Source organism: Tachysurus fulvidraco, chromosome 12 (genome assembly GCF_022655615.1).
Source record: "Tachysurus fulvidraco isolate hzauxx_2018 chromosome 12, HZAU_PFXX_2.0, whole genome shotgun sequence".
In the NCBI taxonomy this organism is placed as follows: domain Eukaryota; kingdom Metazoa; phylum Chordata; class Actinopteri; order Siluriformes; family Bagridae; genus Tachysurus; species Tachysurus fulvidraco.
In genome coordinates, this window is record NC_062529.1 from 23,951,279 (window position 1) to 23,977,203 (window position 25,925).

At 44.4% G+C, this 25,925-nt stretch overlaps 3 protein-coding genes across 3 annotated transcripts in view; 1 reads left to right on the forward strand and 2 right to left on the reverse strand.

Annotated features, from left to right (window-relative positions):
• The window catches only part of LOC113661171 (tRNA (adenine(58)-N(1))-methyltransferase, mitochondrial-like), a 59,407-nt gene extending 43,674 nt beyond the window's left edge, over positions 1–15,733 (reverse strand). Inside the window, exon 1 of the mRNA XM_047821134.1 lies at positions 14,705–15,733. Coding sequence (XP_047677090.1) covers positions 14,705–14,893 — 189 coding nt within the window. The 5' untranslated portion in view covers positions 14,894–15,733. The remainder of the gene's footprint in view (positions 1–14,704) is intronic.
• On the reverse strand, positions 11,381–14,692 carry LOC125146080 (DNA-directed RNA polymerase II subunit RPB1-like). The gene is made up of 2 exons (XM_047821874.1): positions 13,827–14,692; positions 11,381–13,525 (listed from the first exon to the last, which is right to left on the reverse strand). The coding sequence occupies exons 1-2, from the start codon at positions 13,828–13,830 to the stop codon at positions 12,942–12,944; spliced, it is 588 nt and encodes a 195-aa protein (XP_047677830.1). The 5' UTR covers positions 13,831–14,692; the 3' UTR covers positions 11,381–12,941.
• Positions 15,550–25,925, forward strand: part of LOC113661173 (SH3 and cysteine-rich domain-containing protein-like) — an 18,145-nt gene continuing 7,769 nt past the window's right edge. Inside the window, exons 1-3 of the mRNA XM_047821135.1 lie at positions 15,550–15,681; positions 20,962–21,040; positions 23,287–23,354. Of these exons, the coding sequence (XP_047677091.1) occupies positions 15,550–15,681; positions 20,962–21,040; positions 23,287–23,354 (279 nt within the window). The remainder of the gene's footprint in view (positions 15,682–20,961; positions 21,041–23,286; positions 23,355–25,925) is intronic.

Sequence of the window (25,925 nt, forward strand, 5' to 3'; positions counted from 1 at the left end):
ATCTCTAACCTTCTGTAATCTGACTGGGGCAACAGTGTCTAATGTGCTAGTGAGTATAGCGTCTATGCTGTTAGTCATTGCATCTAGGTCGTTTGAGTTTGAGGGTACATTAAGAAGTCCAGACAGATCAGGCAGGTTATTTGTGAATCTGTCTTTGGTGGTCGAAATAATGGTTCTACCGAGTCGATAACGTGGTGAGACACAGTTAGTCTGTTCTACAGGTAGTGTGTACATTATAAGGTAATGGTCTGTGATGTCATCACTTTGAGGTATGATATCTATATCAGTGACTTCTATTCTGTGTGATATTATTAAATCTAGTGTGTGGTTACGTCGATGAGTTGCACTAGTGATGTTTTGTTTGAGCCCAAGTGAGTTTAGTAAGTCCATAAATGTGAGTCCTAAAGCGTCGTTTGTGTCGTCAACATGAATGTTAAAGTCTCCTACAATTAATGCTTTGTCAAAGTTAACTAATAGGTCTGAGAGAAAATCTGTGAATTCTCTAAGAAAAACTGTGTAGGGCCCTGGGGGTCTGTACACGGTCGCTAGAGCAAGAGACATAAGGGATTTCTTCGTGTGCACGTGCGATAGTGTAACATTAAGGACGAGCACTTCAAAAAGAACTAAATCTATGCTGTGTTCTCTGGGTAACAGTGAGGTAATCACTAAGGATGGTGGCGACACCACCTCCACGACCAGTCAGACGAGGCTCGTGCTTATAGATATATCCTGATGGTGTAGACTCGTTTAGACTGATTGTATTCATTTGGTTTAATCCACGTTTCGGTGAGGCAGAGTGCAGTAAGGCTATTATCTAAGATCATTTCATTTACAATAAGTGCTTTGGGTGCAAGAGATCTAATGTTCAGAAGTCCAAACTTTAAGAACTGTTTTTGTTTGTTTCTTTGGCATTTTTCTGGTCTAATTACAGTAAGATTATTTCGAGGACTTCTCGTGTATTTACTTTTGGATCTCACTGCTCGGGAACAGACACAGTTTCTATAGGGTGAGCTATGTGTGCATTTCTGTGTCAATGTGCTGAGGTGAAGGATGGCTATTAAGATTTAAATTTAAAGAGTAGTTTACCAGTCAGAAGGTGTTCAGCGCCCTGGAGATGTGGTCCGAGAGGATCTCCGCTCCAACTCTGCTGGAGTGCAGGCCGTCAGCACGGAATAGCCTAGGACGCTCCCAGAAAACATTCCAATTATCGATAAAGAGTAGTTTCTGAGCCTGACACCATGACTGTAACCATTCATTTAAAGCGAAAAGTCTACTGAACCTTTCAATTCCTCGCTGGTAAGTTGGAAGTGGTCCAGACACGATGATCCTCGTCGTGGGCGATGTGCTGCGAACCGTCTCCACCAGGGTGTTGAAGTCCCTCTTCAGGATCTCCGACTGCCTCAGGCTGGTGTCATTCGAGCCGACATGAAGAACCACAGCTCTGGTGTTTCTGCTCACGACTCTAGGTACCTGTGCAGAGACATCAAGAACACGAGCACCAGGTAAGCAGTGAGTGCGAGCCTTACCTTTAGCCACCGTAGCACGGACGTGGCGGACGATGGAGTCTCCGATGATCACGTTGTCGCAGTCCGCCTTGCGAAGGGGGGCGAAGCGGTTCCGGGTGGGGATCTCGAAGACCGGCGGTGGTGGAGGGGGAGAGGTCCTAGGCCGGGGACCGGCACGCGTCCTCCGCTGCTGCACCCAGGGCCTGCGGTGTCCTGGCGCCGGAGTGAACAGCTCCTGGGCAGGCCACTTCAATCGGTGTGTTGGGCCTGGACAGAGAAACACGCGGGGTAGAGGTGGAGGGAGTGGTAGTTACATCCTGGGAGTTTACCTGAGACAGGTGAGCGACCGACCGGGGAGCTTCCAGCGCGGCTTTCCGCTCCCGCAGCTCGGCCTGCTTCACCTGTAGTTCGCGGATCTGCTTCTCCCACAGCAACCAGCTGGAGTTCTACCGAGTGCAGCTCCAATTCGTCCTCACCTGCACTCAAAGGCAGAGACGTAACCGGCATGGTGTTACAGAGCAAGTACAACAGATTGTAGTAGCGGTAGCCGAGCTAATGGGCTACTTGTGCTAGCCGGCTAGATGCGGACTATTTAACCTGTTTATTTATTTATTTATTTATTGTAAATCACTTAGATTCTAAAAGATGAGAAAGGACATGGAGGAGAGCAGGGTGGGAGCGAGCCACTGGACTGAGCAGGTCAACTCCCTGCCTCTCACTCCAGTCTGTGAAATGAAAATGTGGAAGATGCGAGAGCTTGCACTAGCCGTAGCCGAGCTAACAAGCTAGTTATGCTAGCTGGCTAAAAGCTGACGCTGCGGGACAAGTAAATACTTTGTCAGGAATTAAAGTGTAGACTCAAGATAACTCGGAATTGAATAAAAAATATACTCAGCCAGGCGTATAAATTGGAAGATGCGAGAGCTTCCTTCCTGTGTGCAGCTTGCTTCCTGTGTGCAGCTTGCTTCCTGTGTGCAGCTTGCTTCCTGTCCCAGATATTCAATCTCGCAGGGTTAAAAAGACAAGCAGAAGACTCGAGAGCCGATAGAATAACCCTCAACATGTACAGAAACAAACTGTGGGATCAATTGAGAAGTGCATACCCAACAAAGGCAGACCCAGGAAAGGTAGAGAAAATAAAGCTGGAAGATGAGGAGGGGGTGGCTCAGTTCATACTAAGACTCCAGGAATCCTGGAGGGAGGAAATGGGAGCCTCATGGGATGAGACACCAGCAAGTGCGACATTGTTCAAACTCATGCTGAAAAGGGCACTCCCAACTGAAGTGCAGGACCAACTCGAAACAGTAGTGGGGCTGAACACCATGCCATGGGGAACATTCGAGGCAAACGTGATACATCATACAGAGTTATACAGGAAAAGGAAGAGGGAGACGAAGAAGGCGGCAGAAGACCTACTGGTGCAGCTCCATAAAGCACAACTAAGTGAACTGGCAAGAAATAAGCAGGAGACCCATGAGAAAAAGAAAAAGGAGGACAAAGATTACGCCTCGAAGCAGGCAGCAGTCATGGTGGCCCCCATCGCTGTACAGGCTACACCACCTCAGAATGGAGGAGCACCACAAGTGATGATGACACAACCACAATCGTTGCCTCCAACTATGATGCAATACCCAATGGGGTACCCGATGAACTATCCCATGAACCCCCAATATGCTCCCCAACAGCGTGGCTGGGGACCAGGCAGGGGCCGAGGAAGAGGAGGGCCAGGGAGACCACCACCGCAGATACCCGCCTGGGGGACAGGAGGACAAGGAGGAAGCTGCTGGAATTGTAACAACCCTGGCCACCTGAAAAGAGATTGTCCCCATTTGCAGTACGGAGCACCAGGAGGGGCCATGGGAAATCAAGGGAGGCAACAAATGCCGGCACAAACGAATGTGCCAATGTACCAACAAGGGAACGGACAGCCCGGAATGCAGCAAGGACCTGCGGGAGCACAACAAGGAGCTGGGAACTGGACGGGCCAATGGATGTGCCCGGGAGTGCAGGGACAGGCCCCAATCCCACCTCGAGGAAGCCCGATGGGCCCAGCTCCAGGAGGAATGTGAAGGAGCCTAGAGAAGCCAGAGGGGGAGCTGGTGCAGTGTACCACCTCATTGCACCCTGCACAAGAACCAACAATTATGGTGGGAATTGGAAATGAAGTACAGGCCCCATTCCTGATTGACACAGGAGCAACATTTACAAGCATTGGAAAAGAAGGCTCAAAGCTTCCCCTCACACGTAGAGCAATAAAAACAGTGGGCTTCTCAGGAAATACTCAGACTCTACGATTCACCGAGCCACAATGGATCCCTGTGGAAGGAATAATGGTCCAAGCTCCTTTACTGTACTCCCCAGATACTCCAGCTAACCTTCTCAGACGAGATGTACTCTGCAAATTGGGAGCCAAAATACACTGTGGGCCAGCAGGGGTGTGGATAACACTCCCGGAGATGCTAGCCCAACAGTACCTAGTAGTAAGCCAAGAAGAAGAAATAACAGAATTGGACAGGGTATATTGGATGGAGATCAAAGACAAAGACACATCAAAGATATGGCAAGAATATTTTGACTGGAAGCCATGGCTGACTCACATTCGTCCAGACTGCTGTGAGACCAGGGAACCATGGCATTGCACTCTAAAATATGATGCAGGGGGGAAAGATGAAGAATATGCATCACTATGGGAGGAACGACTGGAAGGAAGAAAATTCGTCGTTAATATAAACAGCATAATAATTGGCCAACAAGGAGTGGCTGCGTATGTCATACTCCCCGAGCAGATAGACTGAAAATGGACTGAAAAATAAAATCTGAAAATAGACTATGTAGGGATAGAACATGTGGTAGCAACCACCATGCTAGTAAGTCAGCAAATCAAAATACAGGTGAGAGTAGAAGTAGAAGTACAAATGCCGCAAATGACAGATGAGGAAGAGTTGACAGAGAAAGAAGTGAAGAAGCACTAGGTAGAGTCCCAGAACAATTGTGGACTAAACATGCAACAGATGTAGGATTAGTTAAATCAGCAGGGCTAGCAAAGATACAGGTTAGTCCCAACGCACCATTACCATACCAGAGGCAATACCAGTTGTCCAAACAAGCAGAAGAAGGGATAGGACCAACCATCAAAGGGCTAGTGGAAGCAGGGGTCCTGATCCCTACAAAGAGCCAGTGCAACACTCCAATTTTTACGGTCAGAAAGCCCAACTCAGACAAATGGAGATTGGTCCACGATTTGAGACCAGTTAATCAAATAGTGATAGCCGAGACCCCAGTGGTCCCAGACCCACACACCCTGTTGTCAAACGTTCCTGAAGGAACGAGGTGGTACACAGTAATTGATCTGTGTTCAGCTTTTTTCAGCGTCCCTCTGCACCCTGACTCTCAGCACTTGTTTGCATTCACATACAGGGGGCGACAATATACATACACGAGGTTGCCCCAAGGATACTGTGAGAGTCCATCAATATTCAATCAAGTACTGACTAGAGATCTGGTAAATTTGCAGATGGAAAGTCTTATGGTACAATATGTTGATGACCTACTGATCTGTAGCCAAACAAAGGAACAGTGCTTGAAGGACTCAATAAAAGTACTAAAAGCCCTGGCAAATAATGGGCATAAAGTCAGTAAGGAGAAACTGCAGTTCTGCCGGAAAAAGGTAGAATATCTGGGAAGAGTTCTAGAAGGAACATCACGAAAAATTCTACCGGCTCACGTGCAGGCTATACGCGAAGCACCACGACCTCAGACCGTGCGACAAATGCTGTCATTCCTGGGCATGGCAGGTTTCAGTAGACCGTGGGTATGTGACTTTGCCCTAAAGGTCCAACCGCTTAGGGACCTGATAAAGGCAGCAGATCAGACCGAACCCAATGCACAGCTGACATGGACACCTGAGGCATCAGCGGCATTTGAGATGCTGAAGTGCACACTAGCATCAGCCCCAGCACTGGCTAGTCCAGATTACAGCAAGCCATTTTATTTGTATGTGTCAGAACGACGGGGGTTTGCATCTGCAGTACTGATGCAACAGCAACAAGGCATGGGAAAACAACCTATTGCGTATTTCAGCACCGCCCTGGATAATGTTGAAAAGGACATGTCGCCTTGCTATCGTGCCATATCAGCAGCTGCATTAGCATATCAAAAGGCTTCTACAATCACAATGGGTCACCCAGTAACACTATACACTTCACACGCACTGCATGCATTACTGACAAGTCAGGCTTTTGTAATAACAAACGCAAGGCGAACCGGATATGATGTAATATTGTCAGCACCAGAACCGACGATTGAGAGGTGAACCCAGCCGAAAGAATGGTGTTGCCCGAAGATGGGACACCACATAACTGTGCAGAGGAGTCTGAGAAATTTCTGAAAGCTCGCCCAGACTTAGAGTCACAACCACTCCTAGGAGCACAGCAAATCTTTTTCGTAGATGGATCATGTTATCGCACGAACGATGGAAATAGAGCAGGATATGCAGTGGTGGAATATGATCTAGTCGAGAATATGTACAGGACGGTTAGCAAAGTGACTGTTCCCCAACCATGTTCAGCACAATTGGCAGAAATAAAAGCCCTAACAGCAGCCTGTAAGTTAGGTGCAGGAAGGACGTGCACAATATACACAGATTCTGCTTAAGCATACGGGGTATGTCATGTCTTTTGGCCGATATGGGCACAATGAGGTTTCCAGAGAGCAGATGGCTCAATCATCACCCATGGGCCAGCCATATCAGCGTTGTTGGCAGCCATACAATTACCTAAGAAACTGGCTATAGTGAAATGCAGAGCCCACAAGACAGATGGTACGACAATAACAAAGGGGAATACTGCCGCAGACGAAGCAGCCAAAAAGGCAGCAGTAGGTGAGAGGTGTCTAATGGCAGTCCTACAAGGGGAAGAGCCAGATGGGCGTCCACAAGTAATGACAATTGAGGACATAAGAGACGCTCAGGAGACAGCTAGCCCAGAGGAAGTAGAACAATGGGAAAGGCGAGGTGCTTTCAAGGATAGGGATACAGGAGTATGGAGAGGGGGTGAAGGATTGTGGGTAGCGCCCACAGCACTATTACCAATGCTGATAAAAGAAGCACATGGGATAGATCACTGTAACAGGAGGGTAATAATAGAAACTATCAGGAAGAATTGGTGGTCTCCATACTTGGCTTGCATGGTGGATAAGGCTTTGAGGACATGTGAGTTGTGCACGACAAGAAATGTTAGAAAACATTTTACAGCTCCAATAGGTCATATCCCAGAACGTAGAGGCACGTTTAGACACTTGATGATGGACTTTGTGGATATGGCAGAAAAGGCAGAAGGGAAGCAGTACATCTTAGTAGTAATTGACGTGTTCAGCAGATGGGTTGAGGCAGAGGTTTGCGCCAGAAATGATGCCAAAACAGTGGCCAAGTTCCTGTGTAGGGACGTAATCCCTAGGTTCGGTATCCCAGACTTACTAAGCTCAGACAATGGACCTCACTTTGTAAACAAAGTGATTAAATCCCTCACACAGGCATTGTGCATTAAACAAAAGCTGGGATGCGTGTACCATCCCAGTTCCCAGGGCAAGGTAGAATCAGCAAATGGGACACTAAAAGAGAAAATCGCCAAAATATGCCACAGTACAAACCTAAATTGGGTCCAAGCGTTGCCACTAGCACTGATGAAGATGCGCTCACAGACAAACCGCACCACACACTTGACACCTCACGAGATGCTCACAGGAAGGCCGATGCCTGTGGCATACACACGAGGCCCCTATAAGGGCCCATCGCTGGAGCAAATGGAAGGCGAAATGTCAAGTTATGTAAAGCACTTAACCCATATACATAGCCTCTTCTATCCTCAGGTTGGCGCAGCAACACATGGAGCACCGGTAAAAGAGCCACTTAACCAGGTAGAACCAGGAGACTACGTATACATCAGGGTATTCAAGAGAAAACATTGGAGGGAGCCGAGGAGAGAAGGGCCGTACAAAGTGGTGTTAGCTACCCCCACAGCAGTCAAGGTTGAAGGTAAGGAATACTGGTATCACCTCAATCACTGTTGTCGTACAACAGCCCAAGCAGACACCGAGGAAGACGCCTCAGTCTCAGACTCAGAACAGCCACCACATCTCCTCTGAGAAACAGCCTGCAAAGCAACCTTCCAAGTCACAAGGACAGCAGCCCATTGACCAAGAGCAACCATCGACATCTAGGGTGGAGCCGCAGTCAACGGAACAAGTGCCTACTTCAAGGTCAGGAAAAGACTGGCAGACCCTGTGGTCGCTTGAAGGGCAACTGCGCTCCGACTACGAGGACGAGTAGGACCCGTATGGTCCTACGCCGGTGACAGGCCCAGCTGCAGGAACACGCGCCAGAGTTAGAGCACGCACACGGCAGGAAGCCACAGACAGCTCGTCATCAGATGACATAGTGGGACCATCTGTGGGTCCCCCAGATGACATAGTTGACGTAATCCCGAGAGTATATACAGGCCCAGCAGGGAGCTCAGGCACCCCATTGAACGACGAACAGACAGATCACTCATACACTGCGGGCCCAGGCATACCCCCAGGTCCATTCAGCACCATAAATCTCGAGGAACTCTGGTCCACACTGAATGACTAAAGAGTAAATTGTGTCCGTCCTTACCATGGTGCAGATATTCCCACCCCGTGGTAACAATACGCAAAAAACACCATTGAATACATCTGACGGAGCAGGCAGGAAAAAACAAGATGGGCTGATGATACAACTCTTTTATGTAGCATGCGTGATAGGACTGTGCTTAAATGTAGCAATTGCAGTAGGATTTCTGGTAGCATATACTCAGGCTCATGACTCACAGTTAGGGTCCAGCCACACCCACAATGGGACCCACATCCCCAGTGAGGGGAGGGCGTTCAATGGCTCTGGGATGGGTATTCGACTCAAACGGGACGTGGGCACGGGTTCTGCCACCATGAACGGACAAACCATTTTTCAAGGGGCAGGGTCCTACCCAACATTGGTAGGAGTAGACAACGCCACAGCCCAGACAGCCATAGAAGGACACATGAAATGTGCTTTAGGTTTGCTCGCTCACGCTAGTGTTCGGAAGAAAATACAAAACAATACAGTCTATTTTGTCATGTACTCATTTGATTACACAGGTCCCTTCCCAACATCAGTTTCCGACCCAGTAGAGTGGGCTACTAACCAGTCGTCATCCCACTACACCGTGACTCTCGAAATTCGTATTAGGCGGCCAGGTGAGGTAACAGTAGACCCAATGACTAGTGTCGTCGTCACGGGACGCCCTGCGGACGACGAAGACGGCAGTCACTGCAGCCTGATCCACGCGTTATGGTACTATAGTCTCCATGCCACAGCTACCTACCCGTCTTCATTGCAGCGAACTACATTTGTCGACGCTTACAAGGCTCGAGTCTACGTCCCAGCTTGGAGCCCCGGCTTTCAGTTCCGTCAGGCCAGTATAGACTTTTGGGCCAAATGCACTGATAGCACGAGCAATAAATGTAGTCCCCGCAACTCTTCTATACAGGGTGACTATGCAGATCTTATGTCATATGTTACAGTAAAAAGTATCACCCAATATAACACGACAGCCGATGCGGCCGGGGGCAATTTGTATCGCCAATGGCTGATAGACTCAGCCCATGAAGTCACCACCAATAGTACTTGTATCGTATGCCATGATAGGTCAAAACAGCTCCCCTATATAATGCCCATCAGGGGAGTGGATGAGTGTGATAAGCCCCCCTATAATGATACACATTTATGCCCTGCACTCTGCCTGTTAGGATCAGCAGCCAGAACACATGGTCCGAGATGGATGGGCAACATAAGTAGATCCTGCACGTACCAACCAGTGGCCTCACCAGTTCCAACCGATATGACAGTTAGGACGCGACCTAATCTAGAGTTTCCCCTATGTATTCGTTCGAAGGGAGCGGTGTGGGTAGGTTTCCTTCCTAAAAAAGCCTGCAAAGATACGTTAGATGCTTATCATCCCATAGTAAATGTGCTCCCGCCCTGTAACACATCAGAATATGGGTGTGAGACACCCATCCCAGGATTAATGACCGTTCCCAGTCTTAGATTCGGCACACTGCCACTAGCTGATATTTTTTGGTATTGTGGGGATGGCACAGCACTTTAAACGCTTCCCCGGATGTGGCACGGCCTATGTGCCCCAGTTGTACTAGAAGGAGGTCTTACAGTGCTGGCATTAAACGACTCCCTCTTGGATAGTCTCCTAACCCAAACCCCCACTCACACTTCACACGCTAAACGCAACATTTCAAAATACGTGGAGTATACAAATTCTTCCGTACTCCCGGCCTGGTCGGAGGATCCTCACATATACATAGACTGGAAAGGCGAGCCAGTAGGCATCATAGAGGAACACAGAGCGCTGTCGGACAGCTCTTCAACCATGTGGGCTGTCCTGCTACCGCAAGTCCAAACGCGTAGGAACATGAGGTGGATAAATTATGTATGGTACAATCAAGAGCGCTTCATCAACCATACGATTGCAGCTTAAGGGCTCATCTCAGAACAACTGCACGCCACAACACTGATGACCGTAGAGAACAGATTCGCTATAGATCAAATGCGTGGGCCGGAGCAAGGCGTATGTGACATGATTGGTTCTGAGTGTTGCGCTGTTATCCCATTGCACACGGGCCCCATGGGACCATTATCCACGTTATTAACCCGTATGAAAGCAAACCAGGACCAGATGGTCCGTAACTCAGGCGCACCAGATCCCGCTTGGTATAAGTGGTTGCTCTCAGGAGATTGGCTGGCAGGACTCATGCGCATAGGTATGATAGTTCTCACAGTGCTGCTAGTTATAGCTTTTATTGCCTGATGTGGACTACCCCTACTACGTGCTTTGATTGACAAAACAGTTCACTCCCTTTTTGGCCAGTACATGCAGTTGCACGTCATAGACGCAGACGCAAACCCAGACCTGTTTCCGCTGTTAGACGAGGACGACCACATGCTGTACGAGAATTGACTGCCCCCCTACTAACCCCTAGCGTGTAACTTGTCTGTCCGCGTCCGTTATGTCCCTATGTGTACAGAATGATGCAGTGTCTTCCGTTCCGGTGTCCTCCACGCCAGCCAGACTGCCGGCACTACTCGTGTGCACACCTTGAATGTGATTCTGCAGGCACAGCCTATCGCTTCTACAATGCATCCGGTGTCCCTCACTTCACTTGCTGTGTTTCGTGCCGACAACTGGCTCTGGAAGTGGACCTATCTGCTTATTGCTGGTGGCTGTATATTAAGTTAGAAAGAGAGCCACAACGCACTTGGAGGTCATACCCGCCTCAATCCTCACAAGACCTGTGGAGCGCCCTTCACGAGGGTGAACGTCCCATCCCACTGATTCTTTCACATGCGGATATCATGCTCAAAGAAGCAAATTGGATAGCTTGGCACCAACCAGACGAGGATTATTGGCTTACGGACAGACTAGTTTTGTGTGTACATTCTTACGAACTTCGCCGGTGCATTTCAGTGGCAACACTGTATGGACCCAAAACAAGACATGCGTACCTTATATCGCGCAACATTCAGCAAAGCATGACTCGGCAGTATTACACCCTGTTCTTTTGCGGATATCCCCTTTGGACCACCCACACTCGTGGAATGCAGGAAAGCCTGGCCAGCCTCCCACCACGGCCAGCCTGGCTACATCCAATCCTACGGAGAAACAACGACTCGGACGATTCTCCCTAAGACATATTATACTCAGACATTTCTGGACATTTGGCACTCACTGAAACATAACTATCAGATACAGGCCCCCTTGCCACGGTGGATGTACTCATCACACCACAACCACTATTGGTGGTGGCCGTAGTCGGACGCTCATAGTCTTCTACTGACCAGAGGGCAATTACAACTTTACATGTATATATGTTTGCACCTGAAATTACTGGGGGCCATTGGTCCTGTTTTGTTTGTGTACATTGTCTGTTTTGTGCGTGTGTGCGTCTTTCTGTATGTGTTGTGTGCAGGGCCATGCTGCACTTGCCTTCCAGACGAGCCCCAGTCCGACGTCCTTGGACATGTGGGCGCCTGGAGCTCACCCCTAGAGGCATCGCATGTCGGGTCGATAACACCGCACCCCACGACTGCTGCTGCACATGGCTCCAACTGCGCGTGGCCATTGATATGTCTGATTACATATGGGAGGACTTCGATCTGGGTGACGCACCACGTCGCACATGGCTAACATACCCTCCACCGCCGACGCCTGACATATGGTACACCCTGCTGGAGGACTCGCGCCCTGTGCCACTCATCCTGGACAATGCAGATCTGTTTCTCCCAGAAGGGTTATGGATCCAAGCCTATCACATGGATCAGTACGATCTTCAGAGAGGACTCCAAGTACAAGTACACAGCTATGTAGTACGCCGGTCCTTTTGTGTTGCCTCAACATATGGGCGCGGTCGTAAACACGCTTATATTTTCTCCCCGCACGTCATACAGACTACCACATGCCAGTATTGTACGCTGCTCTTTTGTGGATATCAATTCTGGACGTCCCACACTGCGGCTGTGCGGCATGGGTTTCCGGACACGATCGGAACGCCCAGATTCATGTACTCATGGGGGGGCCCACGTCGCGAAGGGGGGACTCCTCGGACGCGGTGGCGGACACGGCCAAGGATGACTGTTGTGCCGAACGCTTCCGAGACATTTGGGCGGCCCTACGTGAGGGCCGACGCGTAAGGATTCCGATACCCCTGTGGATCCAGTCAGTGCATCGCAATCATCATTGGTGGTGGTAAAAGAGACATTACTTCTGATCGTACACATGGACAGCTTGCTGACATGCTTAGACATTTCTGTTTGCTTACTGCGTTAGCGGTGTTCCTGGTGGTACAAAATTCACTGTCGTGCCATGAGCGGGTAGAGTGAGAATTTTCTCTCGTATTGGACTCCCGGGGGTTTTTCGCTCACTCCTGGTTCACCCTTTTGAGAATGAGCTTGGGACTGTATGCTGTTTTGGGCATGGTTGGGGGGGAGTGATGTTGTTCCTGTTATTTTGGTTTTGAGTGATGTTGTTGCTGTTTGCTGTTTTGGTTCTTGTGGTGTTGCTTTTGATGTTTTCCCTTTATGTTCTTGTTTTTCCTTATGTTTAATGTTTATGGTTTATGTTTTGGTTAGGTGACAATCTCACTGGGACATAGGTTTTGTTGAGACTTGACAGTCTCAAAGGGGGGAGTGATGTTGTGACGATTCTATGATGTATTAGGGAGTGCCCCAAGGGAGGATATTTAAGGACTTATTATGATTGATATCATAGGATATATGGGTATAGAGCCCAGATGTCATAATAAGAATAAGTAGTTGATTAATGCAAATAAACCACACAGGACTCAGAAGATGTATAAAAGAGGAAGTGAAGTTTATTGCAAACAAACAGAGCTATCAGGCCTGGGAGAAGTGGGAGTATAGTCTGGGGATCCAGGCCTAGGAGAAGGGGAAGAGGGAACAAAGCCTGGGGAACCAGGCTCAGAGTTAGAGGGAGAAGAAGCCAAACTAGGAGAAAGAGAGGGAATGTAGCCAAAATGAGGAGATGAGACACGAGGAGAAGAGGTAGGAGCTGCCAGGGGACGAATATAGGCAATGGGAGGAGAAGAGATACTTGGAGGAGAGGCAGGAGTTGTCAGCCTAGGGCAACAGGGTTCAGCATGAGGACAACCATCTGTTTCTGTCCGTTGATCCACCAGGATAGGGGGCAGAGGTGCTTGAGTAGAAGAAGAGCGAGTCAAAGACGTCTGCACAATGTTAAAAGGCAAGAGAGGATGATCTGGGAGTGTAGGGGAGGACAGGCGCTCCAGGAAAGAGCAGAACTCCTGAGAAAGATGACGCAGATGATAACGGCGATAACTGGCCATGACCTCAGCAGGAACTGGCCGCCTATAGGGAGTAGACCGGGAAATCCAGATGGTGTGACCAGGACGAATTGGCTGACCCTGAGGCTGAGAACCTAAGAGGAAAAAGGAGTAGCCCTGATAAGATAAAGAAACTAAGGCTTAAAGAATGCAATGAGCAAGCCCAGTCTGAAGGCCAGACTGAGATCATAATAAAGGTCAAGAGTTTAACAAAGTTTAAGAAAGAGCCAGCATTAAGGACTCCAGCAATATACACAGTCATAGCAAAGCTTAGCAACAGCAGCAAAGCAATATAATATAACCAAGTAGGATATGTCAGTTAAATAACATTAACATATAATCATTTAAACATATAATCAAGTAAGAATAGTAAGAGCAGAAATGAGGAAAACTTACTCATTGTAGCTGAGGAGAAGATAAGTCCACGAAGTAAAGGCTGAGTGACAAATGTGATAACAACAAGGAAGTAGAGCTCTCTTGAGCATATTTTTTTAATACAATGACGAAAACTGCTGAAAATAATAGGAAATCGAGAAAGGGGGAAAATCCATATAAGGGCATATGAGTAAGGGTCAGGTGATGATTCTGGAAAATAAGGGGAATTCAGAAAGGCAGGATATGAAGCCACTGAAGGGGCGTATGAGGTAATTCGGGGAAATAAGGGGATTTTGGAAGAAACATGTAAATGATTAGGCGAAGCCCTAGAGAGCAACTTGAAACATAATGGGAACTTGTCTGAGAGTAGGAGGGATCAAAAATAGGAGGCGCATAGAAGCGCTAGAGTATATATTGAGGGAAATTTGGAGGGGAAGTTCAGAGTGTTTTTCGTGGGGTAGCTTGGACGGTGAAAACCATTTTTGGATGCTACAGCTCCTTCATTTCTTTTGATACTTTAACTTTTGTTTTGCAAGAGAGAAGTTTTTGGTGACAAGTGATTGCTCCTTTTGGATTTTTCATCTGTTCTTTTTTGACGTAGTGGCTTTTGTTTTCGTTGAGCTCAATGGAATGGATGACTAATTATCCACAATAAAGAAGTTTTGCTCATCCAGGTCTGAGGAGTTTTCTCACTACTTCGACAATTTTGATTATAGTATAATAAGAAGGATTTGGTTAAAGTAGTTGACAATAGAGTTACAGTTATAAGTATAAATCACCCTTGTGATATGTCAGCTTGGAGGCGGGCTCTAAGTTCCGACAGTGCCACATCCCAGAACTCTCAGAAAGCCTGCAACTCTTTCTGAACTCAATCAGTGTGTAAATGTACAGAGGCTTACTTTTGGATAAGCAATGGCAGGCCCTCTTTTCATAAACAGTGTGAACTCTTCGAGACTGGGTCTGCGGATGAGCATAGGGATCCCCAGGGTGGTACGTAACACCGTGCCTGCATGGCAACCCTGGATGACATCGTGGTCTACAGAACCCCAGCTGCTCCCCAGCTTACATCCTTTCTCCAGCTGGAACATTTTTTGTAACTCCAGCCTTCGTCTCCGGCGGTACTCGGCAAGCACGACTTCTCCTCAGGTAGAACATGAGCATGTGTCATTCCTTCCAAGACACTGTCATCATCCCCAGGTGATACATGCACATCTAGATCTTCCTTGAGTTTCTCTGGAGTCTACGTTTCTGTATCTTCGTGTTCTTCACTTTTTCTTTTCTGTCTGAGCTCCCAGACCTCATCGCTCAACGATTCCTGGGGTAACATTTGACTCACCCTTTCTAAAGGTGACAAGGGTCGCCTCCCAAATCGAGAAGCACCCCATGAGTACGGAGGAAGTGTCGGACCAGATGGAACATGTGCTTCAGAACCATCTCCATCTCCATCTGGACCTTTCGGACCTGTCCCAAAACACTTTGTCCTAGCTAAAGAACTGATTTTGAGATCATTCTGTTTGACTTTATGACTTAAACATGTGACACACACTCTGGCCAGCCTTGGTGTCATTTTAATTAAGGGACTCAAATTAAAACACAACCCAAAAGCAGACATCAGCTAAGCTTCGTTAAACTCTCACAGTCACTGCTTGTTTCTCATTCATTACTTATATATATGTACATATCAGACAACACACGAAAATGCAGTAAACGCAATTCACCAAGAAAGCGATTGTAAACAAATCGAATGGCAGCGTGGCTCTCAACAGAGCAGCGCCATTTTGGATTTGGTGACTTCATCATCGAGCGACAAACACGGATGAAGTACAAAGAGCGGCCACAAGATGGCATTAAAACACCGTGCTGTTTTGGTCAAACCGTATTTAAAAGACAATAATAATAAAAATACTTAAAAGGCAAAACAAATGATACTTTTTTAATCAGTATCATTCATTTAATGTTTTATCTTCTTTCCAAAGCTACAGAAGTTAGAATTTAGATTTCTACAAAATATTTTGAATATTTTGAAAATATTTATCTATAATATTTAGAAAATATTTGTCATACAGTCATTAAACTTTTCAAAAGTTTGAATATAAATATAAATCTGATTTTACATATATATGTGTATATATATATATATATATATATATATATATATATATATATATACATATATACGTATATATATACGTATATATACGTATATATATATACGTATATATGTATATATATATATATATATATATATATATATATATCTATATATATATACATATATATATTTTAAAATCAGATTTATATTTATATGTATCTATATATATATATATATATATATATATATATATATATACGTATATATATATATATATATATATCTATATATATATATATATATATATATATATATAATTTGGTTGTTTACTTTTTCTGGATTATGTACCAACTATTAAATATATATAAAAAATTGGAACAGATTAAGTTAATTAAATAAAATTTAACTAATGCTTGTATAAATTACTACTTAATTACCTACTTAAATTAATTTCTTTTTGTGTTTTTTAATTTAAATCATGTTATTGACAGTAATTGTATTGTAAGCTTTAGAATGAGTCTCTGTTTGTCCACCAGGGGGCGAAAGAGCGCCATAGAATCATGGACAGAAACTCATAAGATCAGCAACTGGGCGATATTTCATTTGATGGCAAGTCAAATACAAAACATCCCTGTCTGCCAGGTCTCCGAGTAGAAATCGATTAGAATTGTGAATGTATGTTCTTTATTTCTAACCACAAAAACATCAATCTGCTTTTCTAAAAGCTTTCGGACGTCATCGTTCTCATGACCTGCATCTCAATGCGTATTCAATATTATATAGATAAGATATAGATAAGTATTTATCAAATCAAATCAAATTTTATTTGTCACATACACATACATACAAAGTACAACATGCAGTGAAATGCTTTTTACGACTGTCCGGTATTAGAACATAATGCAAAAAGGAATGCAGTTAGGGATAGAAAAATAAAACCAAACGGTTGTAGATAAATAAAGTATAAACTATACAAAATCTATAGAAAATATCAAAATATATGTGAAGAAATAATGTAAATATATAAACATATTGCGTATGGTTTTAATGATTGTCCTTAAAGTGTCCATGTGCAGTATGGTGTGTATAAAGTGGCACTGTGCTGTGCAAGTCCAGAGTTAAAGTGACAGTCCAGAGTTAAAGTGCATAAAAAAAGGTTGTCCAGTAGGGGAGAGTGGGGTAAGATGAGCCAGATTTTACTTATGTGGATCTCCAGGCAAGTGAAATTTAGACAGAAGTAAAACGAAGACATCTACTCTTAATTTGGGATGTTGCCTATCAACTGAAAATATAAGAATGCACCTATGACATAGATCCTTGAAAATATGACCTCAGAAAAAAAAGTGTTCATGTGACTCAACTTACCCCAGGCTAGGGGTAAGTTGATCCCAGTCAGTGGGTAAATTGAGCCATTCGGGGGTAAATTGACCATCCTATTTTAATCAAGTATAATACAAAAAAAACTTTTAAAAAAGTTATTTAACAATACACTTACCTTTCCAAACAATGACATTTATTAAAGCTACCTCAAACAACACAAAACAAACCAGTTAAAGTTGAAGTCCAACCTTTCAAGGTTTAGGAAGCTTCTTCAGCACATCATTCAGTGGGACAGATCCTACATAGAGGTGGAGGTTGAAGCCATGGGTTGATCTTCTACAGAAGTAGACAGCACATCAGGGTTTGGTCTGTCTGACACCATGGATGATTCAAACTCTGCATCAGAGAAAATATCTCTGTTGTAAGGAAAAATCCCTGTGGACCTGAATCCAGAACAGATATTCCATGGTGTCATTGCTGACATGAAAGCCTCGTTCACACATACAGGGATGTGGTACAGTATGTGCTGGCTGTAATTGGTCTTGAATGGACCATAGACACTCTTGTCCAGAAGCTGCAGGCGATGAGATGTGTGGGGTGGGATTGTGAGCATAACAATCCCCTTTCTCTTTGCTTAAATCAAGTAGTAGCACTATGAGATGGTCAGAGGAGCACTTGGTATGGTGAACCAGATGTTCAAAGAACTCTGCAAAGGTTTCTTCATTGATCCAACCACTGGTTCAATTTACCCCACATCATCTGGCTCACTTTGCCCCATAGTCACCATTTTGGTAAAAATGGCCTAGCTTAGCAATTCAGGCTAACTTTTAGCTTGATGATTCACATGGTTTTATATGTTGACAAATCACCAACATGTACCATACACAACTTTAGACCTAGATAAATTTGCTTTGGCACAACAGCGAGTATACGTGAAATGCAGAAAATCAACTTTAACAAGCAAATAATTGTTTTTGTGAAAAAAAAAACAACTTATCTCTTGTCCCATGTGCTTCTCCTCTTCACAAAAAATTACAAATGATGGAGTCCTTCAGAATGTATGGTCACATTACACCAAATTTGCATAGTTGCCCAGAAACAGGGGGTGGGTCAACTTACCCACTGGGTCATCTTACCCCACTCTCCCCTACACTACATTACAGTCAGCATACACAGAAAGACTCACTCTCATCTCTCATCCTTCTCTCTCTCTCTTTCTCTCTCTCGCTCTTCCTTTCTCTCTCTTTCTCTCTCTCGCTCTTCCTCTCTCTCTTTCTTCCTCTCTCTCACTCTTCCTCTCTCTCTTTCTTCCTCTCTCTTTCTTCCTCTCTTCCTCTCTCTCTCTCTCTTGTCCCTTCTCTCTCTTTCTCTCTCTCTCGCTCTTCCTCTCTCTCTCTCTCTCTCTCTCTCGCTCTTCCTTTCTTTCTCTTTCTCTCTCTCTTTCTTCCTCTCTCTCTCTCTCTCTCTCTCTCTCTCTCTCTCTCTTTCTCTCTCTCGCTCTTCCTCTCTCTCTCTCGCCCCCCCTCTCTATCTTTCTTCCTCTCTCTCTCTCTCTCTCTCTCGCCCCCCCCTCTCTCTCGCACTCTTCCTCTCTCTCTCTCCCTCTCTCTCTCTCTTCCTTTCTCTCTCTCTCTCTCTCTCTCTCTTTCTTCCTCTCTTTCTTTCTCTCTCTCTCTCTCTCTCTCTCTCTCTCACTCTCTCTCTCTCTCTCTTGCTCTTCCTCTCCCCCCCCCCCCCCCTCTCTGGTGGATTGAAGATTCATTTTCCTATATTCCTATATTTCCTATATTCAAGATGATCTGGTGTATTGTGTAGTCTAAATTATTCATAAGGCAGAAATCAGGCCTGTGTCCTGGATATAAGTGATTGCATGATGACTGGAATCTGGTTCAGAATCATATCAAAGCTTTTGTAAGAATGATCTGACCTCAGTGACCTCAGTCTGTGATACTTAAAGGGATGAGTTTTAATACGTTTTCTTTCACTTTAGTGTTTGGTTTCAGTCTAAATTGTAAGAATTAATCGATGGGAGAAAATGGTCATGAAGTCATAATTTGTTCTACAAATCAGAACACACACACATGCTGTATATACAATACGTACATAAATATGTAAAAACATTAATAATGTTATTTATTATATTGTGATAGTATGAAGAAAGATCCATATTTACATTCATAAACAGCGAGCATCATGGGTACAAATACTCTTAGCTCATAGTGTGTTAAAGATGATAGCCAAGAAGTTAATCTTTTTACCCTCACCATAAGCACACACACACACACACACACACACACACACACACATATACACACACACATACACAAACACATTCTCTCTTAAGGATAAAGGAGAGAAGAAGTCCATTAACCTGAAACACACTCTCTCAGTAGCAAAGTGAGAACATTTAAATGAAAACAAAATGTTCTGCGCTTCTTCTGCAGCAGATTCGGGTCGTTATGCGGTCGGTTTACAGGCCGTTCGTAACCAAACCATTAGCACTCTTCCCAGATTACTGCTGCCGATTCGCCTCATTTGCAAACACTATGCGATCATTTAACAGCTGGTTGGGTCAGACAGGGTGAGTGTGTGTGTGTGTGTGTATGTGTGTGTCTGTGTGTGTGTGTGTGTGTATGTGTGTGTGTGTGTGTGTGTCTTAGTGAAAGTGATGGAGGGAATGAGAATGATGGCACTTATCTGTGTGTGTGTGCGTGTGCTTGTGTGTGTGTGTGTGTGTGTGTGTGTGTGTGTGTGTGTGTGTGTGTGTGTGTGTGTGTGTGTGTGTGTGTGTGTGCGTTGTTTATTTAGACAGCTCTGCAATTAAGAGCTTTTTATTTATTTACAATGACTACAAAAGGTTGGTGAAATAAAAGCGAGAGATATATATAATAAATAAATAGCTGATTTAATGTATAGAATGATTATAAAACATCTGAAGGCTCTTAGTTACACAAGTCCACATGACTATATACTATGGTAGCTCTCCAGGTTGCTTCATATCATCTCAGGGATTTTTTCCTCGCTACCGTTGCCTCTTGTTTGCTCAAGTGGGATAAATGTATACATAGGATTTTTTTTTTTTTTTTGTAATTTTAAATCTATATTTTTATATTTCTATAAAACCGCTTCGAGACAGTGTCCATTGTTATAAGTGCTAGACAAGTAAAATATCTATCTATATATCTATCTCGTGTCTGTCTGTCTGTCTGTCTATAACACACATACACACACACACTCGTTAATGAACCATTCCAAATTTGTCCTAGGCTTCGCCCACCATTCCACAAACAGTCTTTGGCCACGCCTCCGCCATCGTCTCTCTCCACCTATCCCTATCTTCTTCATCCTTAACACTTGCACCCACTAGCTTCATATCCTCATTAATTACATCCATATACCTCCTCTTTGGCCTTCCTCTTTGCCTCCTGCCTGGCAGCTCCATGTCCAACATTCTCCTACCGATATAGTCACTCTCCCTCCTTATGAACATGTCCAAACCATCTTAATCTGGCCTCCCTAACTTTGTCCCCCAAACGTCCAACACGAGCTGTCCCTCTGATGTACTCGTTCCTAATCCTGTCTAATCTGGTCACTCTCAAAGAGAACCTCAACATCTTCAGCTCAGCTACCTCTATTATATAGGTATTACATTTATATGGGAGTATTTGTTTGATGTGTGTATGCATTTTCTGTGTGTGTGTGTGTGTGTGTGTATGTGTGTGTGTGTGTCTTTCTTTTGCCCAGACAAGCGATCTTGCTCAAGTACCTGAAGAAGCAGCCCACTGCAGTCACGCACAACTCAACAGGAAACACAGTGACAACGGTCAGGACACAAACACCACGGAAAGAAAGAAAAATACCCCAAACTAAATACAGTGATGCCTCGAGATACGAGTTTAATTCGTTCCGTGACCTTGCTCGAGTCTCAATTTGCTCGTATCTCAAAACAATTTTCCCTGTTTAAATGAATTGAAATCCCATTAATCCGTTCCACCTCGCAAAATTCCACTCCAGTTGTTTTGTTTATGTTTTGAATATGAAAAATGTTCAGTACCTGTATTTATAAGTGAGAAATATTGTATAAAAACATACAGTAATAAAACAGAATGTTAAAAAAATAAACTGGTTTTACTTTACGGAAGATGCGCACGGAGGTTGAGGGAGGAGTAAACAGTCGGAGGAGTTAGGAGGAATTTTGTCTCGTACGTACACTTTCACTTTCGTTCACTTACTCGCTACTTACCTGGTAGGGGCAATACCATGGTCGTGGCCTAATGGTTAGAGAGTCTGACTCGTAATCATAAGGTTGTGGGTTCGAGTCTTGGGCTGGCCAGACTGAGGTGCCCTTGAGCAAGGCACCAAACTCCCCAACTGCTCCTAGGGCGCGCAGCATAAATGGCTGCCCACTACTCCGGGTGTGTGTGTGTTCACTGCTGTGTGTGTGCACTTTGGATGGGTCAAATGCAGAGAACGAATTCTGAGTATGGGTCGCTGTATGTCACGTCACTTTTACTGTACACTCTTAATGCTACTTTACACTTAAATGGAACTTAACTAAACTTCACTAAAATTAACGAACTTAAATCAAGCATCGCATTAGTTCTGGCAGGCCACGTTGTCAAGCGTGCATCAGCTGTTAATCAGCTGTCCACGACGCGCACCAATCCGGTTACGACATCCATATTACCCAACAATTTAAATTCCCATTCATAGAGCCGCTCTAGCGCTTCGCTGCAGCAGCGATCTAAACTCCCTCCTCCAACCCCGACTCCACCATGCCGGAACTCGCGTTCCTTGTACAAGTTTACGTCATAAATCTCCACATATTTCTCTCTCTCTCTCTCTCTCTCTCTCTCTCTCTCTCTCTCTCTCTTTCTCGTATGCTCGTATCTCAAAAATTTGCTTGTATATCAAGACAAAAATTTGTTCGAATCACAGCTCGTATCTCAAAAAATTCGTATGTCAATGCACTCGTATCTCGAGGCATCACTGTACCTGTATTCAGTGAACACAAAACACAAACAACTTATTAAAACATTCCACTAAAGAGAACACTTCCTACTGTCACAAACAAACACGTAAACACCTCAGCAGCACATTAAAGGCGGGGTCTCCGATGTTTGAAACCCAATGTCGACATTTGAAATCACCAAAACAAACACGCCCCTAACCCAAACGGGTCCCACCCCTGTATTGATAGCTCCGCCCACACATATATACGTAACCCAGGCAACTACTGGAAAGAAATGTATCTTTATCATAGCTAAAGAAAAGAACAATACGATTGTAGATAAACAAACAAGCAAAAATGACACACAAGCATAATCATGTAAAGGACAAAGGCATATATTAGTTCTGTGTAACAAAGCAAAACCAACGTTACTCACCTATCGAGAAGGAAAAAAGCGCCTCGGCGTCTTAAGTAAAGTCGGCCACATATTCACAGATTGGAGTTTCCCGAGTCAATAACTCCTGAGCTAAACACTGTTACTACACAAATAACACCTCTTTTCTATCGTAGTAATGTAGAGAGGCAGCTACAACCGCGTTTTGTGTAGTAACAGCGTTTAGCTCAGGAGTTATTGACTCGGGAAACTCCAACCTGTGAATATGTGGCCAACTTCCTGCTCCTTCAGTTCTCTCCAGCGCTGGAAAGCTGATCCTATATTAACACGTCCTACTTCTTGCCTTATCGTAAGCCTTTCTTCTCTTTCTTTCTTTGTTTTTATCCTCCATGTCAATGTTAAAACCGCTTTCTGCTAATGTCACACATGTGCACTGAACACTCTCTCTGCCCATATTGACAAGACACGCCCCTTTCTGCTCATTGGCTACAGGTTAGTTTTGTTTTTTGTTTAGTTTGGTGGCCCGACGCAGTTTTCTGAAGCATTTCTCAAACATCGGAGACCCCACCTTTAAATACCACAATAAACATGTGGGTTTCTTCTGGATTTTCTGGTTCCCTTGACAGGGTATTACAAACTGAGTGGAAGGAAGTATAGGAAAAATGTAAAAAAAAATTTAAGTTTACGTTTTTTTTTTTCTGTTGATCCTCTTAACACTGTTCAGTCTTCACGTCTCTGGAGAACGGAACGGAAACCTTTCACACGGAGGAGAAGAAACCTGAGGAGTCGCAGGTGAGCGTCGCAGTATTTTTTCCAGCTAGTGCAAATGAGTCGAACACGTGTGTGTGTGTGTGTGTGTGTGTGTGTGTGTGTGTGTGTGTGTGTGTGTGTGTGTGTGTGTGTGTGTGTGAGAGAGAGAGAGAGAGACAGTGTGGCTGCAAAACACCATCAGGTGTCACTTTTAACACCAGCCCCTGTGTTTGTACCAGAAATAGGTTTAGCAAATAACAGGATCTCCTCAAACATGACAAACTCACCTGAAACCTGAAAGAACACAGATGGAGGAAGTGAACCTGAAGTGGATGATAGTGATGTGTGTGTAAAAGTGTGTGTAAGCATTACAAAGTCACTGAGCTCGATCACTGAGCCTGTGCACAGTGTTATACTACATCCCTTCCATTTCTTGTTCTTCTTGAATGGACGCACACACAAACACACACACAAACACACACACACACACACACACACACACACACACACACACACACACACACACACAAACACAAACACACAGGATGACGTCATTCAACTAGTTGTGTCATTTCTAATAGTTACTCATGTAGAGCACTCACACCAACGGGGTGTTTTTTCAGTTTTTATTAGTAGATAATTTGTGCAAACTATAAAGTTTTTTTTCTCCCACTTCAATATTATGCATTATTTTCTATAGATTAATGACATATATTGTCAATCATTGACATTATTTCAGTTCCAGGTTTTAACATTACAAGCAGAGTGGGTGCGAATACTTATGCAAGATCAAGATTTCATCCATTACGGATTAACAGATAAATAAACAGGACGTCGTTTGATGCAGCGTCTCTCGGTCACGCTCACAGATTTCCAACAGCATGCTGCGTGTTTTAGTGCGTTTTTCTGTAATGCACCTAAATTTCTCTAATTCCAGCTTCCTGAAGCAGTCGGTAATGAAGTGACACGACGTTAAAGCCGGAGCGACACTGACCCAGTCCCAGATGTTCGATTTTATCGTGTTAATGAGTCAATGTCACGTTACATTTTGTTGCTATTCCATGTTACATTCGTGGTGTGCTTGACATAGTGTAGATTGTCCTGAATTCATTTACAGTTGATTTCAGTATAAATTTGTACTTTTTATCCGTTTTTAATCACTCAGGTGTCTGTAGATAACGTACTGGAAGATAACGATCCGGCACTGTGACACTGGGTCCTGACCATTTGATGATGAAACACTTATCAGCGTTGCGCTTCAGGTTCACTGTGTTGCGTCAGCCTTAAATAAATAAATCTGAGAAAATGGCAGCGCATTGTTTTATCTGTCGTAGGGAGAAGAAGACACACACGGCATCTGACACACACAGCTGTTCTGCTGGAGCATCAACACACTCCGGCAACCACCCACCCACCCACCCACCCACACACACACAAATCAAATCTCTGTTCAGTTTTATTACTCATTGCGTGTGTGTACTGTATGTGTGTGTGTGTGTGTGTGTGTGTGTGTGTGTGTGTGTGTGTGTGTATGTGTGTGTGTCTTTGCTATACATAACAAAATGTAGACACACTCGAATTTAGCCACATGCACCCACATCCCACCCTCACCATAAGCACACACACACACACATACACACACACGTCAAATCATTATTCAGTTTTATTACCAGTTATGCCCGTCTGTGTGTGTGTGTGTATCTGTAGGTAATTGCTTTGCTACACAAAACATTGTACATTCACGTACACACACCCACATCCAACACTTGCCACAAACACACACATATTTTAATGCTTTTATTTGGATAAACACGTCCACACACACACACACACACACACACACACACACACACACACACACACACAGTGCAGTGTTATAGTTAAAACACAGGTAAATATTTCACATGTAAAATGTTCAATATAAAGAATTTTTTACAAAAGTTTTATATAACAACAAATAAACAGAAAAGACAATGAGCTTCTGTAATAAAGCAGCTTCTTATCCACTCAGCAGGATAAACCTTTGAGCCCAAGCAAGACGTTTCTCAGTTTTCCATCAATGCGCTTGTTCTGATTCGTCTAATACGTTAACAAGTGTGGAATGCTGGACACTCGTTATGCAAAAGTGAATGAGGGGGCGGAGCTACTAGGTGCACACGCAAGATGAGAACACATTTTCAAGATGGCCGAAAACCGTCCTGAGTCCTGTGAACAAAACATGGTCCATTTGGGACGATACAACCCTTTTAACATCCATACACTAGTCTCTAGAGTGCATAGTCTAAGTGTGTAGTAAGTCATTTGGGATGCGAGTTATAAAAGCCGTTATGCTGAAAACCTGTGACAGAATTTAGAACTGAAAATATTTTCTTTTATTTCTAGACAAATCCCGGACGTAAATGATCAGCTAAGACAGTTTCTCCGTATAAGTTCACTTTAGCCGTATAGCTAAATGCTATGTTCTGTGCTTGTAAAGAGAATATCGTGAGTATTAATCCCAGACTGACGGATATTGATATCAGTGATATATTTAAACCGATCGTCAATTTTTTTTATCCAGTTTTAATTAGGTCCATTTAGTTTATGGCCAGCTAATTCTTTTTCCCTTAGCCT